At 43.6% G+C, this 12550-nt stretch overlaps 1 protein-coding gene across 1 annotated transcript in view; it reads left to right on the top strand.

Annotated features, from left to right (window-relative positions):
* The window catches only part of efnb1 (ephrin-B1), a 57169-nt gene extending 45145 nt beyond the window's left edge, over nt 1–12024 (top strand). Inside the window, exons 4-5 of the mRNA XM_069531418.1 lie at nt 5364–5483; nt 7825–12024. Coding sequence (XP_069387519.1) covers nt 5364–5483; nt 7825–8216 — 512 coding nt within the window. The 3' untranslated portion in view covers nt 8217–12024. The remainder of the gene's footprint in view (nt 1–5363; nt 5484–7824) is intronic.
* The last annotated feature ends 526 nt before the right edge of the window (nt 12025–12550 follow it).

Genomic DNA, 12550 nt, shown 5'->3' with positions numbered 1-12550 from the left:
CTGGTGCCTTAAAGCCATGTTTCACTTTGGTGTGACATTTTCATTTATCGCCATGTGTGCCTAGCGTGACTTTGTCCGCCACCAGCCTCTGACGGGACCTGCTCTCTACAACTTTGAAGTTGCGTTATGAAATGAGTACGCCACCGGCGCTGATGGGTTTTTAAATTTTTTTTTATATATGACTTCTTTAGTGCCATTACCCAGAGCTGAGGGGATAAATCATCATCATTGTTCTGTGACTTTCAGTGGTGTCACGTCATAATGATGGTTTTAAATCATTCCAGCATTTTATACAATTATTTTATTGAAATGAACAAAAGCATAATAAAAAATAATCAATAAACTCATTTTATAAGCAATTTAGCATTTTTGCAGTTAATGTACTGTTTGTAATCTCAGTCCTAATATTGTGATATAGTGTACATCACTATATAGAGATACAATAATGTCCAATCTAACCATGCTTCTCCAAATGTGGTAATTTCCAAACTGTGGAAAAAAAACAGGAAGTTGTCTACAATTTTAACTTCTCTCCCGAGGCATCATAAATCAGCATAACTGGTTTACAAAGGATAAATTAATAACACAGTGTAATGCTGCTTCAATCAAATTTAATGACATATAATTACACAGACAAACAAATCCCTCCAGTGTGTAATAAAACTTGTATTAACTGTTTAAACAAATGTACAAATTAATCACACACGTGGGTTTAAAACACAAACAAAATAATTGCTCGGTTGGCATAAACATAAAGATATTGATATAATTTCCTTCCCTAATAAATAATAGAGTATAATCAATTAAATTTATATATGTAAAATGATTAAACATTTTACCCCCCATTTTCATATGAAATAATAGAACATGATTTATATCATTACAACTGTCCTATACTGAAAAGTTTGAGTTAGAGTTAAATACATAAATAAACCCTTTCAATCTCCTAATGTGTGGTTACTACAAACTGCAGCACGTAATAGTTTGATATAAAATATTTTTTGATTGTATATTTTGGATATAAATGGTAAGAAGTGGGTTTCAAATAGTTTATTTGATTCATAATACAATACAATAAAATTAAAAATTTAATTTAAAAAAATCTATCCACAAATGAAAATATTTCAACAAAAAAATATTTTAAATCAGCTTTTTATTTGGGTAATATGATAATAAACATGTTGATGCTGTCGACTCTGAGTTCACTGTCCCTTTGATCCGTCACGTTGTTTTAGGTCATTGCAGTCAATGCTGCAGATCAATAAGCAGGACTGCTTCATGGACTGCACTATTGAATTTACTGGGTGTTTTTTTTAGCTTCACGGTGATGAAGCTCTCTGATTTGTGAAGTGTTTATTTAGATAGAAATGTTTGTCATTAAACAACAGTCCCATCTGACTAGTTTCTCAATGTAATCATGATCTATTTCTATATCTGGCTGTAAAAAATTACACATATTTATTTAGTTAGAAGATTGTTTCCATATTTCCCAACTCTATTGGCTTTTACAGGAGTTTTGAATAAATCTTTTCATAGACAAACAAATAGTGTAGATCGTTAAGTAATAACATCTAAATAAGACATGAGTGTGATGAATGACTTCATCCTGTGATGTTTGTCAGATGTTCCTCAGCCTGACTCTAATCACAGAACGTTTGAAACAGGAATGTAAGTGCACTAAAAATGCTGGAAGTAAACAAACTAGCTTTGTTTAGGTATACTCGGACACAACATTTGGTTTGCATCGTGCTTTTCACTTTTAGATACAGTTTAGTTCAATCTTTGGACATCCATATCCTGGTTTTGACAGGGTATAATACACAGATGTGTTACTCTGTAAACACTGGGCCTTTTCCTTAGTGTGGTTGTTTTGACTGAAACTGACACCAACCATCTGAGAGGAACATCTGCCTGTCGTGATGATTCCAGCTTAAAAGCTGGATCTCAACTTGTCAAAAACAAACTGGAACTCGCTGAGAAATCTGCAAAGTGTGTGTGTGTGTGTGTGTGTGTGTGTGTGTGTGTGTGAGTGTGTGTGAGTGTGTGTGTGTGTGTGTAAATTTGAGTGTAGATGTTTGACTGTTGGCGAGTGGGATGACAGCCAGTATAGGAGAAGAAGCTAACAAGCTGCTGATGCTAGCAAGGTCTGAGTTAGAACAAATTCAGCAGATCCAGTGAAAACCATCCGACCAGCCATCTCCGAGACAGACAGGCATCGCATTATCTTCCCATGTAGGTCAATTAGAGCACCAGACATCACCGGGTTGTACCACCATCACCAAATCACAACACGGCTGCACAAACTAGGCAACAACACGCACACCTGTGCACTAAACTTTTACCTGGGAGGAAAAACAACAAACTCCCCCGACATGTGAAAAGAAGTTTGAAAGAAAATGTCTTATTTGAGGAAAGTTCGAGGAAAGTTCCTCCCCAGCTTCTTTGTGTGTGTTTCTGTGGCTGCCGGTTGCTCCTCAGCTTCTCCAACGCCGTGCACTGGTTTCCCCAAAGCAGTGTGAAGCGAGCTGTCACTCACAATCAATGTGCCCTAAAAACCTTGTTAGAAAAGATGCTGCTGGCCCAGCTGCTACTACTTAATCTATATATATGTACTAAATCTATTTCTGTGGGTGGAATCCTTGACGCATAATGTGCCCATCCAACCCAGTAATTATTTGAAGACGGGCCGGGAGAAATTAGAGCATTGACAGAAACTTTGGTTTAACTGCTGCGGACACTGTCCTGGGGATTTTTTTTTTTTTGCTTGAAAAAATAATGAAGGCACCATTAGGGCTGTAAGTGCTGAACAGATTTGCTGATTAATTGGCAAAACGGTGGACAGAAAATTCATTTGATAGCCATTTATACCACTGAGTCATTAACAAGCAAAAAACTGCAAACACTTGCTGGTTCTAGAAGTGAAAATCTGCAGCTTTTCTCGTTATTTAATTAGAAACTGAATGTAAGTTGGCTGGTGGAGTCAGTGAGACAAAAAGACGTAATTTGAAGACATCACCTTGGACTCTGGAAGACTGTGAGAGGCTTATAATCTGACGTTTAAATCAATTTATTGAAGAAAGTCCCTTAAAAGACTGAAACAGCCCTTATATGCAGTATTATTTGAGTCTACTTTCTGGAGACACACACACACACACACACACACACACACACACACACACACACACACACACACAACTTGGCCCTGCTCGGCTCTGACCCAAGATGGTATTGTGTTTAAGCCACATTTCCTCTGTCTCTGCTGCTGAATGCCAACACTCTCTGCAGCCAAGTCCCCAAGATCTCCCCATATGTCCACTCTTTTTTGCACGTTGCACTATGGATTACATTTTCATGAATCATCAGAACAATGCAATATGTTCCCATTCTCTTAATGTTACATTTGCATTTCATGGTGGCGACACTCCCGGCTGTAATCATGCAAAATCGTGCATTTGCAGGAAGTCTCAGGCCCAGACGCTTCAATGTATAATTGTGCTTTTAACTCCTTGTGTCCCATCTTTTGTCTTTATATAAGATGTGAGGTAAAAAGGGAGGGAAGCTGAATGAACGGGAAATATGAGGAACCCATATTTCATACACCCAGCTCTGTTCAGCACTCTCTTTCTCTTCCTGCACATCATGTCACTGTGCTCATTAGAAATATGTTGACTCACTGCCTTGCACGCATCTCTCCCCCCTCTCCCAAACATATCTGTCTCTCTCCAGTGTCGCTCGATCATTGTCTCCCTCGCTCTCACCCACCCTCCCCCTGCATGCCTTCTCCCTCCTTCTGGCGGGTTGGCAGTTCTGAGGTAGTTGCTGTCTGCATAGCTAAGGGAAATGTCAGCAGCACACACAGAAAAAAATGGGTCAGAACATTACAAACGCTCGGCGCACATGCTCAGTGGTTGACGCGCAGCGTTGGTCTATGTGCGCGGAGTGAATCAGATCACTGTGTCCTCTCATATCCTCTGCCATGCGTGAATGTTCCCACTTCTCACTCCTGTCTTTTCTCATCAATTATTGACGGCACACAACAGCTCCTGGCTAGATTCACCACCGCTGCTGCAATCAGCGCGGAGCAGTGTGGTGGTCTGGACGTGGACAAGATAGGCGAGGAGTGGAGATCAGTTTGTAAATAAAGTGTAGTTGTAGTCACAGAGAAGTGGATACGACCATGAATTTATGTTCTGTCTTTGTCCTTTCCCCCTCTCTCTTGTCTGGTGTTCGATCTGCCAGACGTCCCACACCCAAATCATTTCTCTCGACAAGTCTCAGCCAAACCGGGATGGAAATAGCAAATAGACTGCTAGACTGTCAGGCCCTTTTCATACACACACCACTCATGCACGGCCACACAGACTTGCCACGAGGGACTCAAATGTAAATTGCCTCCCCACACGCCCTCCTCTCTATTTCTCTCACACACGCCTTGAGCAGGCCTTTGGGCAGTGGCAGATAAGGCCTGATAGAGGAGAGGCATCTGATAGCGTGCTGTGGAATCCATCTGACCGGCTTCGGTAATAGTTTATAACAGTCCTCTGTCTGCCGGCCCTGCCCTCGTAAAAAGCCACGCAGCGGACCCACCAGTGTTTACCGCACAAAGACTTCAAAGTGCGTGTGCTGAAATCACAACAGACAGACAGATAAACTGTCTGTTTCCTTTGCGTTCCCCTCAGAGCGTATATGCAGCCCCCTCCCTGCTGCTTCTACTCCTCTCCTCGTCTCCCCTTCTCCTCCTACATGTCCTGCTATTCTCTCCTCTTCAGAAGTGTGCCAGAGTTAAAGCCGGAGCAATAAATAAGGCATATTATGGCCTTTTAACGTGATGAATAATGTAAAACAATAAAAAGTTAATATATAACTACTTTACCCTCATTCTGCCATGCCTAAGTGTATTGTAAGTATATTCTAGGTGTGTGCATATATGTGTATCTGTGTGTGTGTGTGTGTGTGTGTGTGTGTGTGTGTGTGTGTGTGTGTGTGTGTGTGTGTGTGTGTGTGTGTGTGTGTGTGTGTGTCCTGCGCTCTCATGAATGTGTCAGTGTTGGAAATGCCTGTCTGAGTGTTTGCTGAAGGAGCTGCTGATGCAGATGTGAGCTCATTTTTTACGACAGGACAGGGATACTGGCGTGTTTCACAGACGTTTGCTAACTTGTCCTTCCTCTTTTTTGTGCTTTCATCTTCACTTCTGAAATGCTTTCAACACGAGCAAAGATATCCTTCTTACGTATAAATGATATATCAAAAGATAATAAAAAAACAACCCTTGTTGATGCAGAGGATCGAGTCATTGTAATTCAGCTCTTGCATCTTGCCAAGGCTCACTCTTTGTATGTGTTTTTTTTTTGTTTTCCCCACAGTTCCAAATGCGGTGAACCCCTCAGCGCCGGACGCTCCAGAAGACAACGCCATACCGGAGTCCATTCCCAGTCACCCGCCTGACCAAGGTCGGATTGGGCCCGAGATACCAGGAAACACTGGTGAGCAGATTGGCAGAACACTCCACCCACAAACTGCTTTGTGACACCCTTCGAAGGCTTTCTAGACTGCAAACATTTTAGCAAGATAAAGGTTTTTGAAAAGTAAAAAAAAAAAAAGAGAGAATATTCACAGCCCCAAGGGTTCCGTTAATAAGTAATCACATTAAGCTGAAAAGGAGAAAATAAAAATCACAGTTGACTCACCTTAAGTACGCATTCTCTCATATGGCTCTTTCATGCCGGGGGCGTTGCTTTCGATTGCTGTGGGTCAACATTTGAGAATAGGTGTAAAAAAACAATGTTGTACAGAATAAAAATAACACTCAACAAAATGCGGGTGGCAGTTAAACAATACACAACCACACCCAAAACAAATACAGCTCACCCTGAGTCACTTTACTTATTTATGCTGTACACAAAGGTTTTTCTGTTCCCAAAGGAGACGTGCAGTTATACCGGTTTAGTACATATCGTATTTAAACCTCATTAGAATTGCAGATCAATGGAGATTAACAGCAGTGATAAGTGAAGGAGTCACCTCAGCCTCGTTGGAAGCTCTGGGCCCTCCTTTGCTTCCTGTTTTCACCAGCACCTTTCAGAGCTGCTTCACGCAGGAGGAACCACTTCTCTTTTTTTTTCTTGCATCACTCCCCACCCTAACTTTTTGACTTACTCCACAACTTTGTGTGCCGCAAACTTCCTCCTAGTACAGACAGTTCTGCCTGTCCCAATGTGATAAGCCGTCCTCATTTAATAATTGCTTATTTGACATTAGTTTCCTCTATAAAAAGATTTCCAAATGTCACTTTCCCCCCATTCTCGGGTTTTTTACCTGTCTACCATTGTTAGATCAGTGATTATGTCAAGTGAAGGAGTGGAGGGTGGAATGAAGGACGTGTCGTTTTTTTTTTGAGGAGGCTGATATTTCAGGAATGAGATTTCTGACAGCCTCTTTCCAGCTCTCTCCCTCTCTCCGCTGCCCAGATTGTACGAAAATTCCTCGCGCCTCTGATTTCACTGATAAGACTGAAATCGGTAGCTTTCAGTGATGTCATTACAGTAGTGATAAGACGCGGGGCCCAGCGTGCCCCCCCCTCAAGAAATGCTTAAGTGCAGAGTGGTCAGCGGAGTGCGGAGACACAGTCATTAGTGGGGATTGTGGTCTCTGGAGGTATGTAAGGCTTTTGTGTGTCTGTGTGTGTGTGTGTTTGAGGGGGTGGGGTTGGTGGTGGTGGAGGGGTCATGGACAGTAAAGAGGTGGTGCTGGCAGGAGGTGGGAGGGGGGGTGGTTCCTGCTCTTTTGGCAGCAGCTGCATGCATACATGGAAAACAGATTTGCTTCTTCTCGGATTTCAGTCACTGGGGCAGTCCGTCATTCTCTCTCCCATCCAGTCACAGCCCCCCCCCCCCCGAAACTCTTCAGACAAAAAGGATAAATAAAATCAGATGTTCAGATATGCCCTCCTCATTTTCTTTTTTATATCTCACTTGGCCTTTGCCGTACAAACGTGGCCCCGACATGTCGAGAAAAACCTGCCCGGGTTGAGTCTTTATCGAAGCAGAAATCTTTGTTATGAGTGATGACTGCAGATTTCATTTGGGGGCCATTTTGATTGAGCTGATTCAATTAGATTACATCAATGCGACTGTTGAGTCTCACGGAGCAAACAACAAACAGGGCTGTGATCAGAGTTGATTTAGTACCACAACAGTTACATCTAGATATGTCAGGACGGACTAGCTGTAAATGTTATCACCCCTCTGATTGTTTAGAAGTCTCAGAGGAACTGTATGAAAATTATTGTTGCCGGAAAGGATGTTTATAAATCTTGTGTTTTATTCCATGAGAACCAAGGACGCCCCCAGGGTTATGACAATGTTTTCGTTGGACCATTCAGTACTCTCTCTGCAATATTTCAAAGTAAAATATTTATTCAAACAAATGGTGAAAATACAGTCATGTTCCATTTGCAAATGTGGAGCTGCTAAGTAAACTGTTTTAATAGTTGCCAAATGAGCGAAACGAGAACAGGCGACTGTGCTGCAGGGCTTTTGCATCCCAGCCCATATTGTCTACATATGGCAAAATAGAACTTCATGGCACACGTGAAAACCATCTTTTTGATGTACCTATTTGAGGTTTTTTCATATAATAAATCTCAGAGATATAAAATAGAAATATGGGGAGAAGAAAGACCTTCTCCCGCTCTCACAAAAGTTAGACGACTCTTCCTTTAGAAGAAATAAATTGACGATACCCCCTCCTTCCCTGACCCTCCCTTCCCCCATAATAACTCATACACAGTCCCTAACCCCTGGATCTTTTTATTTCTCTCTCCAGACACCATGAATCAGGATGCGGGTTCCTCATCCAACTCAGACGGCATTCTCGGATCCAGGGTGGCTGTGTTCTCCGCCATTGGTGCCGGCTGCATCATCTTCCTTCTGCTCATCCTCCTCCTCGTCATCCTGCTCATCAAGATGCGCAAGCGCGCTAGGAAAAACGCCCACTCCCAGCCCCGCCCCTCGGCGCTGTCGCTCAGCACGCTGTCCAATCCCAAGCTGCCCGGGGGCACAGCTGGCACTGAGCCCAGCGACATCATCATTCCGCTGCGGACAGAGAACAACTACTGCCCTCACTATGAGAAGGTGAGCGGCGACTATGGCCACCCCGTCTACATTGTCCAGGAGATGCCCCCGCAGAGCCCCGCCAACATCTACTACAAAGTCTGACATGCTCCGCACAGCCCGCGACAGCCAGGAGAGAGAAAGGAGGAGCGCTTGATTTATGTTCCTGGGAAGAACACCTTCCTTTGCATTCTGGGGACTTGATGCTTCTGCAAGCCCCTGTTATTTCTACCACCTGCTGCACAAATCTGGAGAGACACGCACTGACCAGTAACCAGCGGGGTTGTGAGCTGACTGATGAGAGGTTTATTATGTTTGTTTGGATTGTCTGAAAATCCCCACCCTCCTCTTCCTCCTCCTCCCTTCACCTCCCAACTTCTACGTCTCCCTGCTGTGCCCCAACAGGGGGGCAGGGCTGGAGCAAACCAACAGATGGAACTTTAGCTTCCTAGTTTGCTGTCCCCTTTAATGGGCAGGATATAACTTATCTCAGTTCCCTGAAGTACAGTCTTTGCTACACCCAATTAAACACACCACCCGAGCACACATAGCCAGGAACAGGCAGACACAGGCCCCGAATGCCACTCAGCCTGCAGTTTGTGTGCAAGCATAAAATGTGTGTGTGAGAGTGTGTGTGTGCGTGTGTGTGTGCGTGCATGTGTGTGTATTAGTCAGGGCTCCGCGCTGGACCAGGAAACTCTCCAGATAGCTCAGGTATCAGACACAGTGTGTGAAATAATGTGTTCCTCTCCCTTCGCACCTCTGATGTTTGCCTTACTTACTATTTTTGATGGAGGATTTCCTCGAACCCTGCGTCAGTTCACAAAGCAGTTGTATTTTGTTAGACTTTTCCTACAAGTGCACAATGTATAGAGTTGAATAGATCTTCGTTATTACCCCCCATCTTCTCACTCACCCACGTCATCCATTGCATTACATTTTTTTCCTCTCCCAAAAGAATCACCTTGACCTGGACTGTTGATGTCGAGGTGTGTATGTGTAGTTGCATATTAGTATTTGTACGTGTGTGTGTTCCTGGAAATACTTCCCTCTCCACTGGTCTGATGTGAGCTTTACCATTACCCTGGTATTTATGACCTACTTGTGTGTATCTGTGTCCTCTGGGAGTATATGTGTGTGTGTGTGTGTGTGTGTTTGGACATGTCTAGACCAGTCTAGTATCCGGGCAGACTTATTGGCTTATGGGTAGAACAGTAAGTTACTGTATCATGTACTTCAAAAACAAGACAGACAGACCGACGCTCAGAAAAGACAGACATGCCTGAGATCTTACGAAACCCATCTAGCACTCTAGCTGGCATCAACTGAAGGTTTGTTTTTGTGTGTGTCTGTGTCTGATGAGCTTTCAGGCTTTAAAAAAAAAAAATAGCAGGCAGGTTGATATTTGTTTGTTCCAGCTTCTTGTGCTACAGTGTAAGGATCAAACAGTTCGCCGCGTGCCTGCTGTTAGGCGAGGTTGGACGTAGGCTGGGTGCTAGGCGCTGATTGGCTGGCCTACATAGGTAAGGATGCCCTATATATAAAGTTGGACGGCAAGCCGCGGCAGAACATCGAGATGCATTATTGTCAGATGCCAATTGGCTGCCATCTGTAGATGAGTCAGTGGTGTCGCCAGCATGTGACTAATCTATGTGCCATCTCCAGTGCCCACACTCACCAGCCGGGGAGGAAAGAGAGACAGAGGAGGGGGGGGGGGTAAAGGAGAAAATGTTCCTGTGATTTGGCTTTAACCTGAGAGGGAAGATGGCAGTGGGTATGGGAGGTGGGGTGAGGGGGGTGGTGGGGGTAGTTTAACATTCTTTTTTTTTTTTCTTTCCATCCTCTCACCAGTTGTGCTGTGAATAAAAAGTGCTGTGCAGAATATTCCTCAGTCAAGGTGTTCAGCCTGCGAGGACACTGCAGCTCAGCTATCACACAGCCCAGGGCAGCGGCACCGAGGCAGGATTTACTGCAGCTGGAGGTGTGCACACTAAAAGCTCCCCTTTTAGGTGGGGTGGGGGGGCGGCAGGTGATGGAATCTGTCTGTGTGAACATGTAGGGGCTTCTACATGTGCTTATTTGGGCTTATATCCCTCCATGTGTGTGCAGGTGTATATATATATGTGTGTGTGTGTGTGTGTGTGGAGGCTTCTGTGGTCTTGCCGCTGAGCAGACTTGTTTCGGGGACTGGAAGGTGGGCGCTCTCGAACAGTGTGGCTGCCAGAGTGCGGAGCGCCGCAGTCCTGCCTAATGATGTGTGAGAGGAGAGCAGGGGAGATAAGAGAGCGGCCATTCCTCAGCGTGCAGACACAAGCTGACGTTTGATGCACATACACACACACACACACACACACGACACACCAAGACTGACGGGTCCAGGTTTTTATCTCCAGTCAAACGGTCGTACTGCCGGTGAATGTTTACTCACCGGGCGAAGGGACCTATCATCCGCTGCCACTAACTATTGCCATCCACAGACACACACTGCTGAGATAAAAAAAGCAGCCCAGCTTGAAGACTCTGGGAAGACTCCGATAGCTTTTGCGTGTCGTTAACCTTGGGAGTTAACAACCTAAACAGCTGCTCGTGCTTACGCGGTCCTGTGTTTTAACTCAGCATGCAGCCCTCAGTGGCCCCTCTGTGAAACACATCCAGATCAAATATTTTTGTTTCGGACCGATGCGCATCCATTCACCTAAACCAGCCAAGGGAGTCATTACCAAATTACCACAAACCATATCTCATTTTCATTCATTCTCGTGACCACTTCACGTTGTTCAAATTTGGGGGGTCGAAAAAAAAACCTTAAGAGGAGATATCAGAGAAATGTAAATATATGGATAGAGCCCAATTTAAGATGTAATTTCACCTGAACACTGCTCATAATAAAAATTTAAGATTAGATTTTTGTAATGGAGGATGTTTGTAAATAGCTGTCTTTTTAAAGTGTGTTTTGTATGAATCCTTGCATTTTTGTCTCTGTTTGCAATATGATTTTATTTCATTTTCTTTTAGGGTTAAATCCGAATATTGCAACGGACACGCAGGCTGTCTTTTTATTTGCAGTGTCCAGTATTGTCAAAAAAGTCTTTGTTACCACACGTGTTAAAGAAAAAAAGAGAAAAACACAATAACCTGGGGTACAGAGTTTTTACATCGCCATTCAACAGGATCCTAGTTGCTCAGAAAACTGTTCAGGACTGAAGCAGCTTTGAAATGGATATGTCATGATAATGATAAGTTCCCTGTTGGAGACAGCACTTAACTCTGCATATGAAGACTGTGTTATTCCACTGCCTTTGAGGTACCCACACCTTCCACTCCATTATGAGATGTAACAAAAACATTTTTGGTCCACAATGATTAATCTTCTCTCCGTTTTTAATAAGTCGAAGAGAGAGGCGGAGAGAGAGAGCGGAGAGAGAGCGGAGAGGGGGAAAAAATCAGAGGAAAAAAAGAAAAAGGGGGCCACGTATGAGTGTGACCGCTGCACTCGCCAATAAATCATCTGGTTTACACCACTCATTATCTCCCAGGCGGTCCTTTGTTTTAAAGTTGCTCTCTCTCTCTTTCACTCCCTCCGCCCCTCTCCTTTGTCATCTCTCTTTTTCCTAATTTAGCACAAGGATGTCAGTTGCTCATGTTCTGAGTCTCACCGTAGGTTGACTTCTGCTCTTGTTCAAAGCCACAGTATTATTTTACAATGTGCATGTGTAAGCAAAAACCTGTTGAATTTGTTTCCCTTTGTTTGAATCATAACTGTCAAGTTTTGTTATTTTATTTCTTTTTTTTGCCATTCACTTTTTTGCCGCTTCTCAGCGTAACCTATTGGCACCAGCTACAATGGATATAACGTTCCACCAGTTTGGAAACATCCGCATTATTGATAAATAAAATTTTTCCCATGGAAAAAGTGTGCAGAGTTTCTTCTTTCATTGTTTCTCTTCCTTTGAGCTTCACAAATGTGGGTGAAAGATTTCAGTTCCCATGTCACTGACCACCTTGGCTCATGGTGGGAGCATAAACCAGCAGCCCACTCTCACAGCACCCCCCCCAAACCCTCACCTCAGGGGTCAGAGCTGCACAGATGGGTTTGTTCTGATACATTAGTCAGATTGAAATCACAAGCAGGCTTCATAAATTCATATTCTGGGAGTATGGACACGCCTTTTTGCATAGTAACTAATACCCGTATCAACCCGCTCTGCCCTGGTGTCCTCCAAAATTACATTTCTTCATACATGATTAAATCTGATTGGCTGCACTCTGCATTTCCATTGCGTTTTGTCTGAAATAACAGTCTGCGTTTATCCGAGTGAGGCACAAACTCCAAAGTCCTTGGTGAAAGCGGAGATGGCATGAAATGTTATTAAAGTGATTGGGCATTTTTCCTCTGACAAACACATCAGAGAGTCTGTGGGCTTTTTGTGTGGCTGATG

This window comes from Paralichthys olivaceus, chromosome 9 (assembly GCF_024713975.1).
Source record: "Paralichthys olivaceus isolate ysfri-2021 chromosome 9, ASM2471397v2, whole genome shotgun sequence".
In the NCBI taxonomy this organism is placed as follows: Eukaryota; Metazoa; Chordata; class Actinopteri; order Pleuronectiformes; family Paralichthyidae; genus Paralichthys; species Paralichthys olivaceus.
Note: the sequence above shows the minus strand (reverse complement) of the source record. Positions and strands in the feature narration are given on the sequence as shown.